We start from the raw sequence: 23,328 nt of genomic DNA, 5'->3' as shown, positions 1-23,328 counted from the left end.
TTTGTACGATTTATTTATAAAGATCGAAAAGCTAATTGATACAACATGGTTTAGATACTGGGTTGAAATGATCTGTCATCAAGAAGAGTGCTTGTTTATTGATTTACCGTTTCTCTTATCTAGTCTAATTCTCGATTCTCTCCGAACTTAAGCTCTCCCATCATAATCTACTCTATTCTCTTTAGACCAAAGGAGCTTCCTTTCTTCGTGCTGTCTTTCAACCTTTCTTGCTCCTTGAATTCCCTCTTCCGCTCTTCCCTTGCCAGTTCTACTTTCTCCACCAGAGTGTTCACTAGATTCTGAACGCCCAGATTATACTTCCCACTTAACACTATAATCTCACTTTTCTTCTCCTGTTCACTCAAGTATTCCTCGATTTCCTTGATCTTCTCTTTACCCTCATCTTCTTCTACCGTATCACCTTTATTCAGAACAACCACATTCGCCCTCTCGCTCAAACCCGCTTTATAACTCTCCAACTCATGCTTGAGCACTTTCAGATCCTCTACAGGCGAGGTCTTCCCCAAGTCCAGGACATAGACTAATACAGGTGATCTTTCGATTGATCTCAAAAAGCTATGTCCCAATCCAACATTTTCAGATGCGAGCGGTAACAATCCTGGATTATCCGATATCGTAAATCTAATCCTCTCTACTTCTCTTTGGGTTTTCTTTTGTGGTTGTTGAGAATCTGGAAAAACCTGTTCACCTAGTAATCTAGCTATTTCCTCTTTCTCTCTTTTGATCCAACTCTCTTCTACTTCCTCACCCTCTTCCAAATCACTAACCCACCCTCCGTCATCGTATACCCTCACTACGCCAATTTGAGGATTGAGAGTGGTAAATTGATATCCGGCAATTTCAGTTTGTTTACCCGTCAAACATCTCAGTATCGTCGATTTACCACTATTTGGGAATCCCACTAAACCCACATCCGCTAAGAGCTTTAATTCAAATTCGAATGTTTGAGTAGGTGGTAAGAAACCTTTGGAAGATACTCTTGGTGAATTGAAAAATGGATTTCCTAACCCTCCCAACCCCCCTTTAGCCAATAATACGGGTTCTACCAACGGTTGATCTATATCCATTTCGATAGGTGGGACCTCGTCAAAAGTTGGTGTGAGGATATTCCACCTTTGTTCTCGACGTAAGAGATCTTCAGCATCTTTATATTCTTCTGGTGAAACTTCTCCTCCGGCTGAAGGATGAGTTACGATCCACCTTTGCCATTTCCTTTTCCTCTTCTCTTCGTCGTTTAGACCCAAGTCGTTTTCTTCCCTTACTGTACGTTCTTCTTCACCCTCTCGCCGTATTTCTCTGACGATAGTTCCGACTGGGACAGTGATCAAAATATCTTCACCTCTTCGGCCATGCTTGAATGCCCCCGACCCACTTGAACCTTGACCGCCTATCACCCTCTTCTTCAATGTCGTCAAAGATGATAATGATGGAGAAGTAGTGAGGTAGACCGATCCGCCTGATCCACCGTTCCCTCCGCATGGGGCTGATGGGCCGGATCCCTTGAGAGTAGCTTGTAAAGCACATGCGCCAGATCCACCTTTACCCCCTCGGACAGTTACAAGGAGATGATCGACGAATGTATTTCCCTACGTATGTACGCAAAGTGAGCTAGTCACTCACACCTCACTGAAGATATACCAGCTCACGTATTGACGTCTTTTCGAGTCTGCCTTTCGCTTCCTACGTCTCAATTCGCCAGCTATATCCGAGAAATCCTCGGAGTAATCAGATGCTGAGCCGGAAGAGTAAGGTCGTATCAGGTGTAAATCACCTTTGATAAGCGTCTGCTTGAGGTTCCGATGGCATCGTGAGCATGCACCTCTGAGCGTGGGTAAGAGGATCATCGTGTATGCAAGGGGACATGAACAAGTATGATTGAACGATACATCAGGTCAATAGTCGTCTGTAGCAATCGAGAGAGTGAGATGAGTGATGCACCTCCACTCGATGATATTCTGGGATAAAATGGGAATAAATGCACCTCGAAGATAATTGACAAACTCACGGCTAAATGCCGGGGCGGCGTCGGATGGTAGGACTTGGGGATATTGATATTGGCATGTTGGATGGATGTTGATGCATGCTAGACAGATGGATGGAAATTTCAGCCTATCAACCTATGTGTCCACACTTTTGATCCTTATCGTCTCATCCTTTTCCTAAAAACCTAACCCTCCAAAATGGCATCCCGAGCAGCCCTCTCCAAGGTCATCCGACCCACCTCTTCATCCATCCGAGCTTTATCGTCTTCCTCATCGGCTGCCGCTGCAGGAAGCAAGATCGCCTCGAGGAACGCCCTGTTATCTACCCCCTTGGCTAGGGTAGCGAGGTCAGAACCTAAATGGTTGGTCGGAGCTGAACAACGAAGGTTGGCTAGTAGTGATGAGGGTGTTACTCAGATGGTACGTGTCGAAACCATTCTATCGATATTACCAAAATACTGTAGATCGTCTCCCTGTTTTTGAGGATGGAATGGGATCGAAGAGCTGATCAACCATTCATGGGTATGGACAGACCGTCAGAGAAGCCCTCAACTCTGCTATGGAAGAAGAGATGAACAGGGACGAAACTGTTTTCATCATGGGTGAAGAAGTTGCCAGATACAATGGTGCTTATAAGATCACCAAAGGTTTATTGGATAAATTCGGAGAAGATCGAGTGATCGATGTAAGTGTTCTTGTATCCCTTTTGTTATGCTATGAGCAATCTCTTGCTCTTCAACATCACGAAACATGCATCCATGACTTTTTCGATGATTCCTCTTGGTTGATTGCCTCCTGATCGCTGATGATACTTGATTTCCCCAGACCCCTATCACCGAATCTGGTTTCGCTGGTATGGCTGTCGGTGCAGCTTTAGCAGGTCTCCGACCAGTTTGCGAGTTCAGTGAGTATCTTACCTTTCTCTTCTTGTTTTCCAGGATTGATATTGGCGGGTATGTGGTAGCCAAATCTCAGAAACTGACATATCCCTCCTAACTTTCGTAGTGACCTGGAACTTCGCAATGCAAGCTATCGACCAAATCGTCAACTCGGGTGGTAAGACCTACTACATGTCTGGTGGTAACGTTCCATGTCCAGTCACTTTCCGAGGTCCCAATGGTGCTGCTGCTGGTGTAGCTGCTCAACATTCCCAAGATTACTCAGCATGGTACGGTTCCGTCCCTGGTTTGAAGGTCATCTCCCCTTGGTCTGCCGCAGATTGCAGAGGGTTGTTGAAGGCTGCTATCAGGGATCCTAACCCCGTGAGTTGCAGTGTACCCCTTTACTTACATTATAGAGATAGAAAGGATCGGGATCAAGGTCGGGATCAGCTACTCAGGCTGGCCCGAGAGATACACAGATCAGTCGTCCTCTTTCAACACATCTCTCACATACTATTCTGCGATACATCAGGAAACATCGGCTAACTTTCCCTCACACCATTAGGTCTGTTTCCTCGAGAATGAACTTCTTTACGGTGTTTCCTTCCCAGTCACCAAAGAAGAGCTCTCTGAAGATTTCCTCTTACCAATTGGTAAAGCCAAGGTTGAAAAGGAAGGATCAGACGTCACCGTCGTCACTCACTCCAAGATGGTCACTCACTCGCTCGAAGCTGCCGAATTACTCGAGAAGAATGAAGGTATCAAAGTTGAAGTTATCAATTTGAGATCGATCAGACCTCTGGATATTGATACAATTATCAAATCAGTCAAGAAGACGAATCACTTGGTCACTGTGGAAGGTGGTTTCCCAGGTGAGCGAAGTGTTCTGCCGAACCACTCCGAATCATGCTGATTGACGATGTTTTCGTGATAGCCTTCGGTGTCGGTTCTGAGATCATTGCTCAGATCTGTGAATCTCCTGCATTCGATTACCTTGATGCTCCACCTGAAAGAGTCACCGGTGCCGATGTCCCTACTCCTGTAAGCTCTCTTTTTCCACTCCTGTATGGATCAAGCTTATCTTGTTGATGATGTTTTAGTACTCTGAATCTCTCGAACACATGGCTTTCCCCGATACCGATATCATCGCCAAGGTCCTCAAGCGACACCTTTGTGAGTTTGATCCGTGCTGCTGACATGGGAAATTGTGCTGATGAACTGGTATGACATGTAGACCGACAATAGATCTCTTCAAGAAGGATAGTCTAGGATATATCTGCTAAAGGATTTTGGATCGTTTTATTTATGCTTTGACTTCTTTCCATCTCTCTTGTTCATTATCAGAGTAGCATGACCATGTGAATATGGGTATGAATATGCATCATTGGGTTTAACAAGAATCAGTCAATGTAGTACTCTTGGTTGTTTGTGCTACGAAGTACGATGATAACCCTATGACCGCGTATTGACTGGATGATTTGTGCCGGCATCTGTGTGATTTGTGATTTGTGTGATTGTGTCATCCTTCACTTTGAAACCTACACTCACTACCTTTGATAATCACCAACATACCAGTACATCTTCCGTCTGCTTATCTCATGAACCAGGGCCTCAACCAGCACCGACCTGCTGTAACCTCGACACACAGCGTAGATAGATAACAACGATAACGTTCAGTTCCCAAGATTCATCAACGGATCGAAGGACAGATTTCAACCTAGCAAGGGATGTCATCCCTATTCAATCCCTTCGCCCGCTCATGGGTTATACTCATCTTATCAATCGGTCTGGTGTACAGCTTGGCTGTCCCCTCAGGTGTCAACGATCAACAGAACCTCAACGCGATCGTACTAGATGATCGACATTCCAGTGAGAATGAAATTGTCGATTTGACGGGGTCCGATCTTGGTCAAGTCCCACTCATGAACCAACCTAGAAATGATAATAATAGAGGATGGTTGGCTAGGTGGTTAAGTATGGGTGGAGAAGGGGAAGTAGTTGTCCATGTGAGTAACCAAACATTTCGCTTCTATCTATCATTGAGCAACCGCACGATCAGCGACACGTACTGAGTCATTTGCCACCGTCCCATAGTTACCTCTCGGTTTACATCAACCAAACCTGACCCTCCCTCATCGTCCTGCCTCCTTTCCTGACTTATCACATCTATCACTCCCTCTCCCAATCTCTGGATTCCTCACTCCCTTTTCCAAATTAGACCCTTCTTTAGAGGCCGACAATAATAAGGATGTGAACTTTCTCCCTTCCGGTGGGGGGATGGCATGTCTCCCACCTCTTGGATTACCACGTCCTCCCACGCATCCTCGTCCAGGCGAGAGCTACACGATAGCACTGGTGGAAAGGGGAGGGTGCGATTTCGCAACCAAAATTCGTGCGGCGCAAGATCGTAATGCTCATGCTGTCATAGTTGGGGACAGTGTCCAGCACCCAGGGGAAACTGACGAAGAAGGTAGGAAAAGGGAGAGTTTGATCACTATGTTCAGTCCTGGTATGTCACCTCTACTATATATCGGACTGCATCATTCATTTTCCCACCTTGTCGACAAGTCTAACAACTTTGCACAATTGTTAATGAGATGGTTACTGATTTCTGCTTTCGAACATGCAGAAGTCACAGATTCGATATTCATACCATCTGTATTCGTCTCTCGAGCATCTTACTTGGCTTTGAGGGATCTGTTGGCAAATGGAACCTCGTCGGGTAAACAGGAAAGAGAAGGTCTCTGGGTTGACTTGAGTCAAGGATCTGATGAGTCTGGGTGAGTACCATGTCTTGCTGCAAACGACCAGTGACGGCGGGAGGCTAATTCTGGTGATTCCGCAGAGCGCTCACTAGCTTACTATCCTTCGCATTGCTCATGCCGAGCTTGTTCCTTTTGGCTACCGTCGCCATTCACCGGATTAGAGTTGCCAGGTGAGTGTGCATTCACTAATCCCACTTGACCCTTTACGGCCGACGAACTCATAAAACTCGCACATCCATTGATCCTATCTGATGTAGCAATTCATAAAAGCTTACTTCTCTTGTCATACATAGACAACGTGAAAAAGATCGTGCACCACCTATGATTGTCCTCTCCCTTCCTGAGAGGGTCTGGACACCCGATATCGTATGGGAGAAAGACGATTCATCTTCTGATCGATCCGTCGGAACCCAATCTGGAGCCAATTCACCTACCAGTCAATCAATCTTAATTAAGAAGAACAATGTCACGGATATGAACGTAAATGATGAAAGTCAAATTGCATCTTCTTCATCGAATGTCCCAATCAGTCTCGAAACCCCACCACCCCCACCTCCTATATCTCCTTCGGAAGTTCGTACTCCACCTTCAATCTCTATTGAGATACCCAATCCTTTGGATGAGGTCGTATCACCGAGCAGCGGTAGTCCCTCAAGATCTAAGAAAGATAAACACAAACATCGAGCTAAACGACATGTGAAAAGACAGTATTTCTCAAAAGATGAATGTGCGATTTGTATGGATAACTTCGAAAAGGGAGATATAGTCAGGATATTGCCTTGTGGACATGTTTTTCATAAGGAGGAATGTGATGAGTGGTTAATGAAATGGAGGAAGTTGGTGAGTACATATTGGCCCGTTCACGTGTTCAATCTTGATCTGGGTTTCGTATCTTTTCGAAATCAACCGGACTCATTATATCTCTTTCAATGGAATCATGATACTGATATGTCATGTGGTCCACTCGTAGTGCCCTACCTGCCGAGCAGATGTGACTCTCCCTCCAGGTGGCAATGTGAAAGGATCGACGATCACTCCAGTCACAAACCCACCTGATCATCCGGCTGGAGCAGTGATTCCCAGGGAAAGGAACAGTTCATGGATGAGTTTATTCAGATCTGCCAGAGAGAGGTTATATGGGTTGTGGGGCAATAATGAAGGAGAAAGTGAGACGACCCCACTTATACCTAGAACTCCTAACGAACGAAGGTCGTCGACTAGTAGTTTATAATTTTTATTACTTCTTGTACATCATTATCCTGCTTGCTTGTACCTTCAAGAATTTTCATGTTAACATATCATTATATCACTACTTTGTATAAGTTCATGAAACGTTCAGTTGTTCCTTTCTTTCTTTTTCACTTTTCTGTATCCGCTTTTAGTTGTATATACGGTATGACGATCCCCCTCTCTGAAATGTGTGATACGAGATACGATATTTAAAAAGATAAGATTATACACCGCACAATATGCAGTGTTGTTGAGTTAGTTAAAGCAAAGAGATCATGGAAGCCCCGATCAACAAGACCAGGCCCAGCATTCTAGTTCATCAACAATGTACCAGAGGGGGAGGGATAGCAACGAATTTTGATAGTACTCCAACATGATTAGTCGTACCCGAAGAGGGATTTATGAAGCACCGCTGATATGGCTAATATGTCAGTCCAGTGGTTATATTATGCATTATGCTACGGATGTTTGAAAGAGGATGATCGGGACCTGCTGTAATTAAAGTATATGAAAGTAATTAATCAGGAGGACAGTGCGTTGATGTGTTTGTTGTGGTCATGATACAAGCTAGGCGGCATAGGGCCAGAGGGAAGCACAAGCACCAGCACTGTCTGTATGGCAGATAACCAGCTGAAGCATCGATACACCACCATCATACCCAGTTGGTCAATTGTCATAGTGCAGCACAGTTACATCTATAGCATCCATTGATGGTTCCCACTACGTATCCCATTGCCCATTCATCTGGAAAGAACGCTATTCCACTTAATCGATAACCTCTACCTTATACTTTACTATATCCCTAAGGGCAACCCAAGATACTGATGGACCTATCAGAATGATTATTTGGCTCATAACGCTTTTTTACGATAGTCGACGATACGAAAAAGAAGAGGGAGAAGAACAACGGGCTAGACAAAAAAAGCTCACTGCTGAGAGTAAGGATGGGGACGATGATAAGGTGTTGGTGCTGAATGAAACAGAAAGCAGACCGTTATATGTTTTGACACATCTGCGTACGGGTGGGAAGGTGATGGAAAGGTTGGAAACTGAATTAGGAAGAATCAGTATATGTGGTCGACCAGCGGATCAAAGTCATAAGACTCTTTCAGCGCCATCAACCAATTTGACTTTCGAAGGAAATACATTCCAATCAACTACGAACACCCATAAGAGACTCTGAGAATCCGACTTAAAAAGTATGTTGATTACCGCAAGTGAGTGGATGCTCCTCATGATCTCTCCTATACTTGACGTAGAAGGTTCTCTATTTGTGGCGTACAAGTGGCGTGAATTTGAATTGAAGATCAGAAAAGGAATGAGATGGTTGAGATCAAAATTAATACAAAGTGATTGGGTCAATTTGAGATCTATCTGATATCGCTCAGTAGAGAGAAGACTGTTTGTTATTGTTGTGATATGGGCTAGATGAAGTTGTTTGATCAAACGGAGATGGTCTATCTGTCGTTGACCGTTTGGAGTATCCAGCTAATTCTCAGCTTGACTCAGTAGTCGACTTGTCGAGTTCATTCTAATGCCCATTGTTTTAGAGCAACCTATAGCTTTCTTCAACATTGATCTTCCTTGAATCTTTCTACCTTTATCAACGACTATATATCACCTCTGAAGATCGTGTTAACTCCTATCGAGTGCCGCCCACCATGGCTCCATCAATGTTCCATCGACCCACCATACTTCCTCAAGAACCTCACCACTCGACTGTATCGCATCGGCAAAAGCTGAAATCAATTTCATCCTTCTTCCCGTCATTCGCCCATCCAGCTTCAAATGGGATAGATCAGTCTCACGTTATTCCTTATCGTCAACCTGATTCCTTGAGCCAACACACCGCAACCGTTTTCGAAGGACTACCAAATATCAAGAACAACAGTAATATATCATTACCCCCTCGTTCCTCGCAACATACCATCTCCCCTGGTCAATCTTCACCATGTTTGAAAGTGACTTTACAGCAAACCACATCGAATGGTGATGCAGTGACTTACACAAGTCATAATCTTCAACAACAGATGTCTAAAGAAATGCCAACATTAGCTTCCGCGATACACATACCAGATTCGTCCATCTCTTCATCCCCAAACCCCCTTTCTTCTTCGAAAGCCAGCGTGGCAGGTATGAAGCAGAATCATCATGGTGTACATCCATTGTATCATCTCAATGCAAGTTCAACATCTCTCCTTGGATCGTACGTACAAGTCAATGAAATTATTCATGTGGTCAATGTCGATATCCCCAGTGAAGGAGGAGTGTGCAAAAGGGAAAGATCTAATTCAAGAAGTAGTACTTTGAGTCAAACGACCAAAAGATTAACTAGGAGATTGTCTTTGGATAATATCGTTCCCAAAATTACTTCAATGGGGAGTTTGAGGAAAAGAGAGAGAAGTGGAAGTAAGAGTAGCATTTTGGATAATAATGGAGGGGTGGCGGAAGGGAGAAGATGGTCTTTGTTCAATTCATCAAATGCCAATCACAATCAAGAATCTCAAGGGGCCCAGACCAAGCACGTGATGGGTGAACAGTCGATGGGTAGAACCGTGAACAAACAGAGTATGCCAGTCAGCAGGAATTGGAGAAATAAATTTACAGTCAAGAATACCTCTGCAACCCGAACAAGTGGCGGCAAGGAGAATATCAGTGTTGGTGTAACGATGGGAATGGACGATAGACTGGAAGCTGCCAGACAAGCTAGAGATAGATCAAGAGCTGAATCAGCAGAATATAGAGAGAGGTACGATGAGAGGACGATCAAGCGGATTCCTGTGAGAGATATGAGGGAGATGTCGTTCTCTAGTTTTGGGGGTGGGAATGAAGATCGCTTAAAGGAGAGAGAAAGTATGATTAGTATGCTTGGTGGGAGTGGTGGAATGGGAGAAAGGGATGGGGTTAGTGCTACGAGACTGTCTTTTGGTATGTAAAATCCCAGAACGCGAACTTCAGCGTGATCCACAATTCTTAAGATCTTTGGCCTGACGATTGATTGGTACTGTTTCATAGTCCTCAGACCTTCCTCTCGAGCCAGTTCTTTCGATCCCGCCGCCACACCCAAATCCCCTTCCTCTTCCTCCATTCCGATCCCATTCATCCCAAAAGGTCCACCACCCCAACAAAGCAGTTTGGTCGAGAGTCATACAACGACTTCTCTAGCTGCCACTTTCGACTCACCCTCACCACTTCCTAGACCAGTGCATACCCCCCTTAATCGATCTGCTGGACTGCGAATCCCCTCAGCCACCGCTAATAAGTCAGCGATACTTTCACCTGCTCAGGACGATCGATCGATTTTGGATCCAGCCAGATCACCTTGTCCCATACCTGATATGTCGCCCCTTCTTCCGTTGAATACGGGATTACAATATCAGAATATGCCACTTCCCCCTCCGCCGGTCCAGGTAAACCAGAATATGGCGATTAACGATGTCAAGAAGATGGAAGTGGCGGAGAACGATCCAATGGACATGACAAGTCTTGATAAGAGCTTGGACGAAATCATGAAACCTTCAATTTCAAGTATCACTGCAATTATCGCGGCTCAACCTAGTCAAACGGGTACTTTCGGCGTATCTGACTCTAACCAGACATGGCACACCGCAACTACCTCTCCACCACCTCCTTTACCTACTTCCTCCTCGACACGGACGATGTACACCCTCCCTCGATCCAAGTCCAAATCACATACTGATCTATCTTCTTACTCGTCTACTAAAAATCTAGTGGAGCATATCGAAGCTACTCAAGGACCTGGATGGTGGTCTACCGATAAAACGGTTAATCGAAGGGTATCGACTATGACCTTGAGATATAAAGCTGAAGATGAAGATAGGGAACTGAAGAGGCTAGAGAGATTGGCTCAATCGACTACTATACCCCATAGACCTAAATTAAATGGCATGACTCCGGATGAGGAGATAATTGATTCTCCTAGTCTGAGTAGGATGAGAGAAGATGATAAATTACGGACTAGATCTTCAATAGATTTGAGATCTTCTTTCCAATCGACCTCGACTGCAAATGCAAGTACAGTTAGATCGTCGAATGTCTTGGGTAGCGATACTGTTAGATCGGGACATCATCCTAGACCATCATTAATGGCAGGGTCGATTTGGTCTAAAGAGCTTCCACCATCACCTAGAAGAAGTGTTTTATCCAGACAGATCGAGCTGGCTAATGGGGATACACCAATGAAGATCCGACCTGCGCAAATCCCCTTGCCCCTCAGTGAGCCTAGGAATAATACGTTTATCAGTAATAGGATAAGTCCAGGTATAGCTCGAAGAGCGAGCTTTCTCTCTAAAGACTGTTCGACAACAGATGGTGAATCGCCCTCGAGATCGACTTCGAGGCAGACTACTCGTACGACTTTGTCAGCGATTTCGACATCCACTGCTCCTACGTCCGTACCATCCGATAATGAAGAACAAGAGGAGGTATCAGGTAAAGTGGGAATGCTTAAAAAGGAGTATGAAGAGAAGATTGCCAATTTACGTTCTAGACATATTTTGGAAATTGATGCTGTTCTTACTGCTTTGTCGAATGCCAAGATAGAGAATACATCGCTTAAAGAGGAAGTTACTAGTTTGCGAAAGGTGGTTGATGAAATTACGAAAGAAAAAGAGGGATTGAAAAAGAAGGTCAAAATACTTTGTATGAGTTTACAAACCATCGAATTGGGTGGCATCACTTCTACTCAAGCAGGTCAAAGGGATGAGAGTGGAATGGGAAGGGGAATGGGAATGAAAAGGTCGGAAAGTGTACTCAGTTCATTATTACCTGAACTTATCTCTTCAACGAATTTGTCAGATCCAATCTCACCGTTACCTCTCTCATCCACCACACATCGACAGATGGATGATTTTGGTAGGAAGCAGATGACTTTACATGAACCGCTGACGAGCGATTCGATAGGAAGGGAAGAAATGAGGAATAAAGGTATAATGGATTCGTTAAGTAAAACACGAGGGCAATCGATTATGATTGGTGGTCCTTCGAGAAATGTCAGTGGTGCGACTAGTGTACATACGGATGGAAGTAATATCTTATACGATGAGGATGAGGATGAGGAGATCGAAAGACACGGAGAAGGAGAAGGTTGGACATTGAGATTGAAAGAGTCTGATGAGAGGTTTTTAGATGATTTGTGAATCAGATTGACTATACTTTACTACTGTGGATATACCATGCACCAACTTACCATATACCATCATGCAAATTTCTGAGGTGCTGGTATGACATTCATTGTGTTAATTCTAAACCCTGTGTGTACTGTGTACTCTTTCCATATGGAGTGGCGAGGGTGATAGCATTGGAAGGAATATAAGTATTCATGCGATCAGCGGAAACTTTGTACTACAGCGTCATCATTTCCACTAGATCCAGACATACTGTACCTTGGGCATGCAATGTTGTTCTCCAAAATGATCTTACATTGCATCATCCGATATCTTCGGTCTTTTCATCTTCTACAGCGTACGGCGTACCTTTCACCATATATAATCCGCTACTCTCGCACTTATGTATTGTTTGATCGCATGATGTAAGTTACAGTCCTTTGCATCCGGAAGGGATCACCCCATGGAGATGAATGTTATCGGTGTGTATGCTTGTGTGTGTATGTTTTGTCGTTCGAAAGGAGGTAGGTACGATACCCTCAAACGACATCCGATCGGAAGTGGCGTATCATCGATCAAACCTTTGACCTAGTCTCAATGTTAGAGTGTACATATTGCACTTTGTTTATAGCTCGGATGTGGATTGAGAAGATATCTACACAACGCGATCGTCACATGCTCTTGTCCGGCCTTCTAATGGCCCCAATAATGGCCGGAATCAAGGCAAAAGATGATTATAGGGTGATTCCCATTTTGATGGTCAATCAATCAGATTCAAGACACAACACGACTTCTTTCGATCTGATGATCTAAATCCCTAACATCGCTTTGGGTCGAATAGTACCTGCTGATGTGAAGCAGTATGTAGATCACAGGACGATCCATCAAAAAAGGCATTATCCTCACCCCATCATAGACGATCTTGCTCCCACATGCGGATGTTATGCTGTTGGGCTCGGTCATCTCATAGATCAGATCACAAGATAATGGGTATAATGAACGATCAATATTTGTATTGCACTGATCCATTGGACAGCCCCGAGATCCATGTTGTCTGTCGGTGAGGAAAAGGGTGATTTACCTTTGATTTTCCCATGCTGTTTTCGTCATTCGGACCGGTTGCGTACCGAGCCAATGAAGGATGAAAGGTATATATACGTCTGTAAATCTGGTCAATTGTACTATCGTTTCTTCAACCTCATCTTCACTTTCAGCTTCATCCTCAACTCGATCCTTGGGATTTATCGCCACTGAGATTTCTCATCTACTCTCTCTACTTGTTTCAGTAATTCAAAATGTCCCCATCGACACTCGTCCAATCACCTCGACCTGTCAGACCCACCCTCAAACCTCTCACTTCCCTTTCAACCGTCCCGTCCGAACTCGACCTGCACATGAAGAATCACCGATCATACTCTGTCTCTTCGTCGATTTCTACCACCAGTAGCTCAAGTACATATAGTAGAGCGGCGGATGATATGATTGATAGACTTGCTGGACAGGAGGTGAGTAAGAGTGAGCATTCCACTCTGTCGCATTCCCTGAGCTGATACGGTGATGTTTTTACGTAGACGCATGCCACTATCGATCTATGGTCAGGAGGCAATATCCGCCTGAATGGTCGAGATCTCACCGCTACTGCTCGAGATGCCGAGGACCTCCTGCATGCGTTGAAGGAAGATGGGAGGTTCGAATTTGTAAAATTGACTCTCTTCGATGAAGAAGGTGAAGATTGGAAGGTGAGCTACAAAGATAACGATTCACTTTTATAAGAAGAAAGAGACAATGCTTACCTTCTGTGCGTGTTGTGAAACTGTAGATCTCTTTCCGAAGATCGAACGTTAGTATCGCTTCACCCGTCATTTCCGATTCAGAGTAAACCGATCTTATGTCTTCGTTCCACTCTTCGATATCTCTTTGTTTTTGGTCTTTCTGGGTCCTTTGGATCGCTTATGAAAGTACTGTATAATCGATTGATACTCATTCTCACTGTTAAATCCTGTGAATAGTGTAAATATCGTATTTCATGAGTTTCATACCTATTCCATCTGGTTATCACATTATAATGAGTATGAGTGTGAGTATTTGTTACTCTGATCGAATCGATGGTATTGTACATTTTTCCTTTCTGTCTATTTGCGGTTGATGTTTGGGTCTCAGGGTTGGTTCTATGCATTCCTTTCGTTCTTTTTGACATCATATAGCTGCAAAAACATTTCATCAGCAGAGCTCCAGTGAATCCTCAATGCAAATAAGTTGAAGATCGACAGATCGTGTACTTACATATGGTACAGTATACAACACGATATCCCAGCATAAACACAGACTATCCGTTTCAAGTAATCATGCTATATCAAAACTCTCCTCAGATCACCTGGTTCAACCTCAACTCCCGTTATAGGACATCTTCCTTTCCTACGTCTCACCAATATTGACTGCTCGCCCTCATTCTCATCCTCTTTCTCTTTCTCTTCGTCGACCTCTTCATCTTCACCCTCAATAGCATCCCAGCCGCATCTCCAGCAGACCACCCACCCACTAGGTAACACGGCGGGGTTTTGCCATTTCTTTCCGCACAATGGACAGTCGCCGTAACTCTCTTTGGTCACCTGATACCTTTCTTCCTTCTGCACCGAGCCTCCCGATGATCCCGAAGCCGAAGTAGTCTGAAATTCGTTTAGTAGTGATTGGTCGATTTCTTGTTCAGGTGTGAGAGGTGGCGTGGGAGGTAGAGCCCCTATAGACCCAGGTAAGATAGGTAGTGGTCTAGGAGGTAGTATCGATGCGTGTGTGGCTGCTACACTGTTTTCATTTGCGGTGAGAGAGGGGTGAGATCGAGGTGATGAAGGGGAATACCACCACTGAGAGAGTTTTAGGAGGAGTAGTAAAGGTGGAAGTAGAGGAGGGAGCTTTGATAGAATACCAGTCGATTCGGGCTATATTATTGGGAGATTATAAGTAAGACGGAGGAATAGTGGGCGTTAGGAACAAGGGATTATTTGACTCACCTCGTCTTCTGGACCTCTACGGATCACCTTTAGTCCCAACCATCTATGCCATGGTCTAGGGTAGGTGGTCTTCTCAAATAAGAATGCTAGATCGTATCCTAGGAAAGTGAGATCTACTCCTAAACTCAAGTACGGATAAATCAATTTGAATGTCCTTTGACGCTATAAATGAAAGAGATGAATTAGCTGTTATTGGCGGTGACTGAATTGAATTCAGCTCACTGTTGTAATTATCCTCCTTCTATCCTCTTCTTCTACCTCATCCGTACTCCCCCCGCCACCCAAACTTTCAAAGTAATCTTGTGCCCTAGCTCGGACGTATGGTAGACCGACTAGGAAAAGTAATAATCCCCATCTTTGTTTACGCGATATACCTTTTCTACGTCTGGGAGGGGTGAAGGCATCCAGTCGAGGAGTATTCATTGATGAGATAGGGGTCGAACGAAGACCATAGAAGTGTTCAGATATCGATGCGTCTATCATAGATCCATCAGTTGATGTCCGTAACTCTACTATACTTCGAGGAAGCAAGGAGACAAGGGGTGAACTGACTATGTTTCTTTAGATGATGTCTTTCCAATATCAACAATAACACCGCGAAGAACTCTTCGTGATGGTTGAGTATACGTAGAAGATATCTAGGATACCTTTGAGCAAAGTACTACACGTATTGTAAGCTCATGATTTCGAAATATGGTGTACTAGAGTGAGCTTACTGATAGAACATAGCGGACGACTGGATGGAATAGTTCTCTGAGCTGGTCTTGAGCCAGTAAGTCGAATATTGATGGCCTGGAGGGATCTTTTGATGGACTTCCCTCTGGAAAGAGGGGTGTGGAAGTGCGCTGCATCGTTAGACGATGTTGATATATCATGTATAAAGCAACGAAGTCATCCACTTTGGTTGATACTTTATCTTATCGACCTCTTCGTAGCAGGTAATTGCTCGGTCTCCGTATAACCGGAGTGACCACAGCAGACCTGCCACACTGCCAAAACGCCGATAGTCCCTAACCCCCTACGATCAACATCTCTTTCTCAGGATGATAAAGTGATAATACATGCATCCATCTTATTCACAGACAATTGTATACGATTACTTTCACTGCTTGTAATCTTTTGGACCAAGATAGGGGTGATCAATCACTCATCCCTTGGATTACGACATTCGAACACCGGTCGACGCGACTGATCTTGGGGGTTAGGGGTTAATTAATCGAGAACATTACAGACTCGTCATGTCGGCCGGTGCTAGTACCTCGCGACGTCAACATCAAGAAGCGAGTGAAGAAGAGCTTGTATCTCCTTCGGAGAGAAGTCAGTCGCCCACGACAACTTCACGAAGAAGATCCACACGGGCAGCTGCCTTGAAGGCGAACAGGGCAAGTGCGAAACAAGCTAGAAGCGAAGATAGTCCTGTTGAGGAGAATGGAAATGGGAATGATGATGAAAGTGAAAGTGAATATGAAGAAAAGGATGAGGATGAGCGAGAAGATACAAGATCAGAGACTGATTTGGAATCGATTTCGGAAAATCGAGAAGGAGGTATTCTTGTGAATAGCGAAGGGGAGAGGTGGTTGAAAGTTGGAGAACCATTTCCATGGGAAGAAGTTGAGTGGTACTTTGACGAGTCGATTGAGGAGGATATGAGGACACATCTTGGCAAGAGAATTGATGTGAGTTCATTTCAATGCTTTAATGGAAATTACTTCTTGGACCCCGCATCATTCCAGAATACATATCACACTTTGTCGAATGACAATATTGTCACAATATACTGATATTTGATAAATTCGCTCTTTGATAGAAAATGAAAGGTTCTCAAACACTCGACCCTGAACAAGCCGACCTCATACTGATAAATCCTCATCCTAATCGTATAAATCCTGATCGATCAAAATATCTACGTGGACTGGGCCACCTACAAGGGAAACTCGCACGGGTGATACCTTACAATTGGTTATCAAAATGTTACTTCTCAAAATCTGTCGAATCTCCAACTCCACCTTCGGTTCAACCGATTTTCTTGGATGAAGAGGGTAAAGGGTTAAGATTAGCTGTTTTGAAGTTGGGTGAAGGCCTCGAGGGCGATAAGTTGAGAAGAGGAGTTATGGTGGATCTTGAAGTGAGTTACCTTTCAATTTCTCAATCTGTCAAGGATCTTCGGTCTGGATGATAGCGATGATATATACTCTAACGAAGAGAGAAAACACTTAGCTGATCTTTGGATATGATGTCATTATCAGACTCACGGAGCGATGATAGTTTCTTCACCCATCAATGCGGAGGTCGTCATCTTACCCCCTTCACACCCTTACATCACTACACCCCCGAAAAAAGATGAGCTTAAACATATCACCTGGCATACGCCTGATTGGGTCAGAGAGAAGATCAAAATCGCTCAACATGTACCGAAATCCAAAGCGAACCCAAAATTGTCAAAAGGTGAATCAAAGAGCATTGACAAATCAAACCCAAAAACGAGGACGAATCTGAAATCTGTAAAATCAAAATCGGAAGTCAATAGAGGCAGATCCAAAAGAGATAGCAGTGATGAAAGTGAAAGTGATTCAGAAGAACTCAGACCTAGTCCAAGAAGGACTACATCAAGGTAAGTTCATCCGTACATTCCCACTCTTGCTGCGCAGAAGGACTGATGACGAATCTTCCTGGTAGAACCGAGTTCACACCTTCCGATCGAGATTTCCTAGCTCGTTGGCTAGCTTACCATAGACCTGATCAAGTGGGAAGAACCACCAGAAGCCTGTATAAAAGGCTTGAAGTGAATATATATCTCTCCACCTCTTTTCATTCCTACATTTTCAACAAGATTAGGTATGTGTCAGGGCAAGGTATGCTGATCTTGAAACTTGTATTATAGCGATACAGCCCGTCCCATCCATTCTTCAAGCATGCTTCTCGTCATCCCCATTCAGCATGGCACGAGCATTTCAAGCGCAATCGATCCAAGTTAGGTATGGATGGGAAGGTGTTGGAGGATCTGGTGGATGAATACGTTGACAAGGGTATCGATCGTCGACTCACGACCAGAATGGAGAGGAAAGGCAAAGGGAAGGAGAAAGCTACCGCCCACAAGGTTAGGGCGAATGAGATCGATGACGGATCGGAATACGAAGAGAATGACGCGGCAGAGACTCGAGCTGCTGGGAAAAAAGGAGGTGAGAAGAGGAAAATCGTAAGAGGTGCTAGAAAGGTCACTAGTCCGACTATGTTGGGAGGTGGGAATGCAATGCATAATGGTGGCGGAGGACTGACTGAAGCGGCGGTCAATGATTATCAGGAGAATCGAGATGCCGAAGGACGATTGGAAGTGGTAGTGGAAGGAGAAGGAGAAGAAGAAAATGGGAATGCCAATGAAGATGAGAGCGAACGCGGTTATCAAGATGTTGAACCAGTCATCCAAGTCGATCATACGAAAAATGGTGATGAGGGTGAGGATGTAGAAATGGATGAACCCGTTTTACCTCAAACAAACAAGTCGGAAGAGCTTCCTGCTCAGGAGGGAGATGTGGATGCTGGTGGGAGAGAAGATTCGGAAGTTGTTGATGAAGCTTTGGAACAGTCTTTCCAGTGAGTTATTTCTCGGACTTCACATCTGAACTTTTAATATGATAAATGTAGGAAGTGACTGATGATCTGACTGCGATAGGACAAGCAACGAATCTAGGTCGATGGATGATCCTGCTAATGAAGGAGACGCTGGTGTGGTAGATGCGAACCAGGTGGCTGGGGAGGATGAATATGGCCAAGATGATCTAGGCAAATTGAGAAAGAGAAAGAAAGATAAGAGACCGGCAGATGTGATGAATACACAACGAGAAGCTGAAGGAGAAATTGTTGGCATTCAGAGACGATCAAAGCGGTTGAAAAAGCGATAAAAGTGCGGTTGACCGACGATTTGTTTTGGGCTTTTATGAATGAAACGTGGTATTTTGTATGTCTATAATATAGATCCATCTCATGTATCTCATGTATTCATGTAGCTACAGATTAATGCGGATACCACAGGAGAGCAGAGCAGGATAGAAAGAAGAGGGAATTGGTGGACGGTGGGTGCCACAAGCATGAAGGGGCAGGAGATGGGAAATTGATTCCGTTCGACCTGAGATATGGAAATGATAGGAGTAAAGAAAGCAGTTGTCAAAGATCTACTTTTTCCAACCTGTCATTGAGTTGTAAACAGAACTATATATCCAAGTATACCTCACTTTACCATCGACCAACATCCAAGCAAGAAAAAATCGCCTGGTGGCTGAATTGGAAAATCAAAAAATATAATCGAAAGAAAAGTGTATACAAGGTAAAATTCAACTAGAACCAGAGCCGAAAACAAAACCAACACGATGGACGCTCTAATCCCTTTTACGACTTCTGGATCTTTAGTCGATTTGGTTGACAGTCAGTGTTATCTACACCTCAACGCTCTATGATAGTGAAAATGGCTGACTGGGCTCTGCATTTGCGTTCATAGAAAAAGTATTGGTGGTGCTGAGGGATGGTAGGAAGTTGATAGGTGTTTTTAGATCTTATGATCAATTTGGTAAGTCAGTCTTTACTTTCCGTCTGGCAAGGTTGTAAAAGAAATATCTAGCTTGGGATCACTCTTGGGCTTTATGATCATCAAGACTAGTCCAATCGTTCTTACACTTATATTTTTTTTTTTCGTAGCGAACTTCCTTCTCGAGTCGTGTATAGAACGTATACATTTCAAATTCGAATATGCAGATAAGGATATTGGGGTGTTGCTGGTTAGAGGAGAGAATGTGGTAGCTTTGGGTGAAATTGTGAGTGCTAGTTTTTTCTGTATACATTATCGTTATTAGAAATAGGGGAAAGAAGAGTCCGAACCACTTGATACATTAGAAAGCAACTGTGCTTTTGATCTTCATCAGACATCAAGAATAACAAAAAGATGGACTGGGCCATACTGATTATATTCTGTTGCTACGTTTATAGGACCTGATAGCGGAAGATATGGTGCCGCTCCAAGAACGTTCGTGGAATGAGGTTGAAGAGAAAATAAATGATGATAATGTGAGTTGTTGTGGTTTGACACGCAACCCATCGCTGTATTTACGGTTGTATCATACTATACCTCAGCAAGCTGTACTGATTGATCAATTTTGTTATGTTATCTAGAAACGCCGTGAGAGGGATCACGCCATAAAAGATAAAGTGTTGGGATCGATTGGGTTTGTGAATGAAGGTAGGGAAGGTGATGCGTATTAAAGAAAGAGACAAGGTGAGCCTTATATGCTCCGAGATGTCCTTCAATCTCTAGCTCATATAGCACTCCTGTTTCCATAGCATACCGAGTAGAGTAAGAATGAGAACAGGGTCATTGATCGTTATTAATATGACTCGTATCACCATCATCATCATTTATTGTCATGTAACTGTATATCAGCAGATCAACAGATGACATCAACCACTCACGACGCACGGACCCAGTCTACCCCTCCCCTTCCTTTGGCCATACGTGACTGATAACACAATCATCATTCCTTCCTTCCCTCTTTCTCTCTTTCTCTCTCTTCTCTCTTCTCTCCTCTGTTATCCCTTCCTGATCCCTCCATCAACTGATATCTCACACAACTAACATCTACCGTCCTGGTCGTCTGTCAACACACCCTACGAACATCAACGTGCAGCTATTATCACTACGTACTCATACACTCGAGGTGGTAGTCTGTCAAGCACATCTCACATCAAAATATACTGATCCCCAAACAATATCTGAGAATCATCGCTCTTCCTTCATCTCTCCAACTAACCTTCTTCCCCACTCGAAATAACCCAATCACCTTTCTCCTGTTCTTATCATCGCCTGTAAATCCATAAACTCATACACGACAACAATCATACCTTCCTAATTGACATACATCGCTCGCTTCTCAATTTCCGTCACCCACCCTGACTTCGTACCAACCCATTGCAATAGAGTACACAGTGTTCTCTCCTTCCCTCAGCATGTCGTCAACAACACAGCCCCCCTCTCAGTCGAAATCTCGACTGCCCCCCGTACAGACAAAAGGTCTCAAATTCGGTGCAGGATCTTCCTCACAGGGTTCTTCATCTGGGAAAGGCTCCAACAACAAGGGTAAGAGCAAGGAAGATGAAGATGGGAAATTGCCGTTTCTGGATTATATCAGCTGCAATATATGGTGAGTCATCCCTTCTTTCTTCTTACTCCTCTGTAGTCCACAGTCAATCTGAAGAGGTGTATTGATGCTTTGGGTTTACACAGCAACGAACCCTTCTTCGACGGTATAGCAAAAGGAAAGATCTTCTGGATGACATCGTGTGCTCATGTAATGTGTAACGATGAGAAACATCAGCGTGAGTCTACGTGTTCGGTATGAGTAAGATCCTTCAGTATCTGATGCTGACGTTATGTTTGTGCACGACAGACAAAGAAGGGATCTGCACGGTCTGCGGCAAGACTATGCAAGCGGTAACGATGGAACAAGGCAATGCGAGCTATACAACATCTGGAATTAGGCTGAACGGTGCACTGACTTGACAAATTCATGAACCTAGTTACAACCAACACAAGAGCGTTTCCTATCCAATCCCGAAACTCAGCTCGAGAAAGCTGTTTCTGAGTACGAGGATCAGTCCAAGAAATTCGTTGAAAATATCCGATCTATCAAAGGTATATATAAAGTGAGTCAATTTTGTAGCAAGTGCTGTGCATATGGACTGATGCATACTTGAAACAGTTCCAGACGAACCAGCACAAAAAACCTCGATCTCTATATAAAGACCGATTGGATAAGGCTCTCGTATGTTGTACTGGTCGATTGAAAAAGTTGATGCGGTCGTCTGAATTTGCTGACTCTGGATCAGGCGGAAATCGAACGATTAGAGAACGAGCTGCATATACACGTTGCCGAAAACGTGGAGTTGAAATTGTGTGTTTCCTTTTCCACTCGTATTCATGGTATCTCCGCTGACGCTCCTGCGAAAGGGAAAATAAACAACTGCAAGATCGTCTGAACATGCCTCCACCAGCGCTCGATGGGTATCAATCACGAGGATCAGGATCTTTACCACCACCTATATACGGTAGAACACTAATTACAGTGGAGGAAGGAGAAGAAGAAGAAGAATCCAATGGACTAGTTGGCGAGACCTCGTCGAGCAAAAGAAGGAGAATTGATAATGCTGAGCAACCATCTAGGTCGTGAGTAAATAATCCAATTGCCCAATGTGTTTTCCCATCACTCAATCGCTGATGAGGCATTATCACCAGCTTCGTACCCTCAACCCCTCGATCCCAACCTCATTATGCTCAGCTGTTGGCCAACAGCTATCAAACACCTCAACAAGATCCATATGAAAGACCTCAATCAGTGGCTGGATACAGGGCTGTACCACTCAATACTAACCCCGCTAGGCCTGATCTGGAGTGAGTGAAGCGGTTAGGCGTCGCTTTGACCGGCTATCGAGATTTAACTTTGCCATTATACTGTAGACGATACAAGTACAACAGTACTCCCTTAAATGGTACATCATCTCAAGCTTACTCTCAAGGACACACGAATGGTGAAGGTACCCCTTTGCAGAGACCAGCTAGTGCTTTTGAAGGTGTACCTAGCAATGGCGGCTACATGGGTGGTTGTGCCGATGGTGACATTTCTCGTGGGTGGTGTTCCGCTGTCTTCTCCGAAGGATATGAGCTGATCTTTGCTACTGTATTTCAGACTCGACACCAGCACCCGCTGCGACAAGTAACGGTTATAGACAATCGTCTCCGCCATACGAAGGGAGCTATTCACCCCGACGTCCACCTCCGAACGTGTATTCTCAGCTTCCTCCTGAATCCAATCGTTACTCGCGTGATGGATATAATCGAAGTTTGTCTCCGATCGCTCATGATGGAGGGAATGTTGGGAAGTTTACGATTAGTCAGCCACCCAAAAGACCTTTACCACCTCCGTTTTGACCAAATCAAATCGGAGAACAAAAGAGAACACATATAGCTTCTGATGGCTGAGAAGACGTGAAACCAGAGCAAGAGGAGTGAGGAAGTTGCAGAGAGTAGGAGCATTCATGTGTATAACGCTGTTAACGATTCCCATTTCATTACATTACACTCACTTAACCGTCATTCATTTGTTATCTGTGTTTCATTATATACTCGATTTCATCTTTATCTCTGACACAAATTTCCAATCATGTATCATTATATAGTATATAGGCTGTGAGAATCATTTAGTATATATTCGTGTTTTGCAGTAGAATTATTCAATCGTTGTCGAAATGTCCAAATTTGAACAACGGTCAGTGAT

General features: G+C 44.1%; 9 protein-coding genes across 9 annotated transcripts; 7 read left to right on the top strand and 2 right to left on the bottom strand.

The window, feature by feature from the left end:
• Window positions 1-167: 167 nt before the first annotated feature.
• Window positions 168-1,865, bottom strand: L199_004379 (uncharacterized protein; the record flags this gene model as incomplete). The annotated part of the gene is made up of 2 exons (XM_064890106.1): window positions 168-1,607; window positions 1,668-1,865. 2 exons carry the CDS (start codon window positions 1,863-1,865, stop codon window positions 168-170), a joined length of 1,638 nt encoding a protein of 545 aa, XP_064746178.1.
• A 336-nt stretch (window positions 1,866-2,201) lies between these two features.
• On the top strand, window positions 2,202-4,129 carry L199_004378 (uncharacterized protein; the record flags this gene model as incomplete). Its single annotated transcript, XM_064890105.1, has 8 exons — window positions 2,202-2,423; window positions 2,536-2,688; window positions 2,829-2,907; window positions 3,009-3,265; window positions 3,450-3,756; window positions 3,819-3,925; window positions 3,985-4,057; window positions 4,119-4,129. 8 exons carry the CDS (start codon window positions 2,202-2,204, stop codon window positions 4,127-4,129), a joined length of 1,209 nt encoding a protein of 402 aa, XP_064746177.1.
• Window positions 4,130-4,611: 482 nt separating this feature from the next.
• L199_004377 (uncharacterized protein) lies at window positions 4,612-6,880 on the top strand (the record flags this gene model as incomplete). Its single annotated transcript, XM_064890104.1, has 6 exons — window positions 4,612-4,890; window positions 4,979-5,393; window positions 5,514-5,664; window positions 5,730-5,819; window positions 5,943-6,489; window positions 6,620-6,880. The coding sequence occupies 6 exons, from the start codon at window positions 4,612-4,614 to the stop codon at window positions 6,878-6,880; spliced, it is 1,743 nt and encodes a 580-aa protein (XP_064746176.1).
• Window positions 6,881-8,540: 1,660 nt separating this feature from the next.
• Window positions 8,541-12,038, top strand: L199_004376 (uncharacterized protein; the record flags this gene model as incomplete). Its single annotated transcript, XM_064890103.1, has 2 exons — window positions 8,541-9,807; window positions 9,895-12,038. The coding sequence occupies 2 exons, from the start codon at window positions 8,541-8,543 to the stop codon at window positions 12,036-12,038; spliced, it is 3,411 nt and encodes a 1,136-aa protein (XP_064746175.1).
• A 1,262-nt stretch (window positions 12,039-13,300) lies between these two features.
• Window positions 13,301-13,884, top strand: L199_004375 (uncharacterized protein; the record flags this gene model as incomplete). The annotated part of the gene is made up of 3 exons (XM_064890102.1): window positions 13,301-13,510; window positions 13,577-13,744; window positions 13,825-13,884. The coding sequence occupies 3 exons, from the start codon at window positions 13,301-13,303 to the stop codon at window positions 13,882-13,884; spliced, it is 438 nt and encodes a 145-aa protein (XP_064746174.1).
• A 469-nt stretch (window positions 13,885-14,353) lies between these two features.
• On the bottom strand, window positions 14,354-15,864 carry L199_004374 (uncharacterized protein; the record flags this gene model as incomplete). The annotated part of the gene is made up of 5 exons (XM_064890101.1): window positions 14,354-14,941; window positions 15,014-15,175; window positions 15,236-15,489; window positions 15,566-15,674; window positions 15,730-15,864. The coding sequence occupies 5 exons, from the start codon at window positions 15,862-15,864 to the stop codon at window positions 14,354-14,356; spliced, it is 1,248 nt and encodes a 415-aa protein (XP_064746173.1).
• A 387-nt stretch (window positions 15,865-16,251) lies between these two features.
• On the top strand, window positions 16,252-18,912 carry L199_004373 (uncharacterized protein; the record flags this gene model as incomplete). Its single annotated transcript, XM_064890100.1, has 6 exons — window positions 16,252-16,689; window positions 16,821-17,138; window positions 17,260-17,624; window positions 17,690-17,795; window positions 17,895-18,604; window positions 18,684-18,912. The coding sequence occupies 6 exons, from the start codon at window positions 16,252-16,254 to the stop codon at window positions 18,910-18,912; spliced, it is 2,166 nt and encodes a 721-aa protein (XP_064746172.1).
• A 465-nt stretch (window positions 18,913-19,377) lies between these two features.
• On the top strand, window positions 19,378-20,263 carry L199_004372 (uncharacterized protein; the record flags this gene model as incomplete). The annotated part of the gene is made up of 5 exons (XM_064890099.1): window positions 19,378-19,432; window positions 19,506-19,574; window positions 19,703-19,818; window positions 19,991-20,068; window positions 20,174-20,263. The coding sequence occupies 5 exons, from the start codon at window positions 19,378-19,380 to the stop codon at window positions 20,261-20,263; spliced, it is 408 nt and encodes a 135-aa protein (XP_064746171.1).
• A 741-nt stretch (window positions 20,264-21,004) lies between these two features.
• On the top strand, window positions 21,005-22,982 carry L199_004371 (uncharacterized protein; the record flags this gene model as incomplete). Its single annotated transcript, XM_064890098.1, has 10 exons — window positions 21,005-21,198; window positions 21,282-21,373; window positions 21,445-21,509; window positions 21,575-21,700; window positions 21,757-21,819; window positions 21,884-21,948; window positions 22,005-22,220; window positions 22,290-22,445; window positions 22,512-22,678; window positions 22,741-22,982. 10 exons carry the CDS (start codon window positions 21,005-21,007, stop codon window positions 22,980-22,982), a joined length of 1,386 nt encoding a protein of 461 aa, XP_064746170.1.
• Window positions 22,983-23,328: the final 346 nt, after the last annotated feature.

Source organism: Kwoniella botswanensis, chromosome 1 (assembly GCF_036426115.1).
Source record: "Kwoniella botswanensis chromosome 1, complete sequence".
In the NCBI taxonomy this organism is placed as follows: Eukaryota; Fungi; Basidiomycota; class Tremellomycetes; order Tremellales; family Cryptococcaceae; genus Kwoniella; species Kwoniella botswanensis.
The sequence above is the reverse complement of the archived record's forward strand: the minus strand, read 5'-3'. Positions and strand labels throughout refer to the sequence as shown.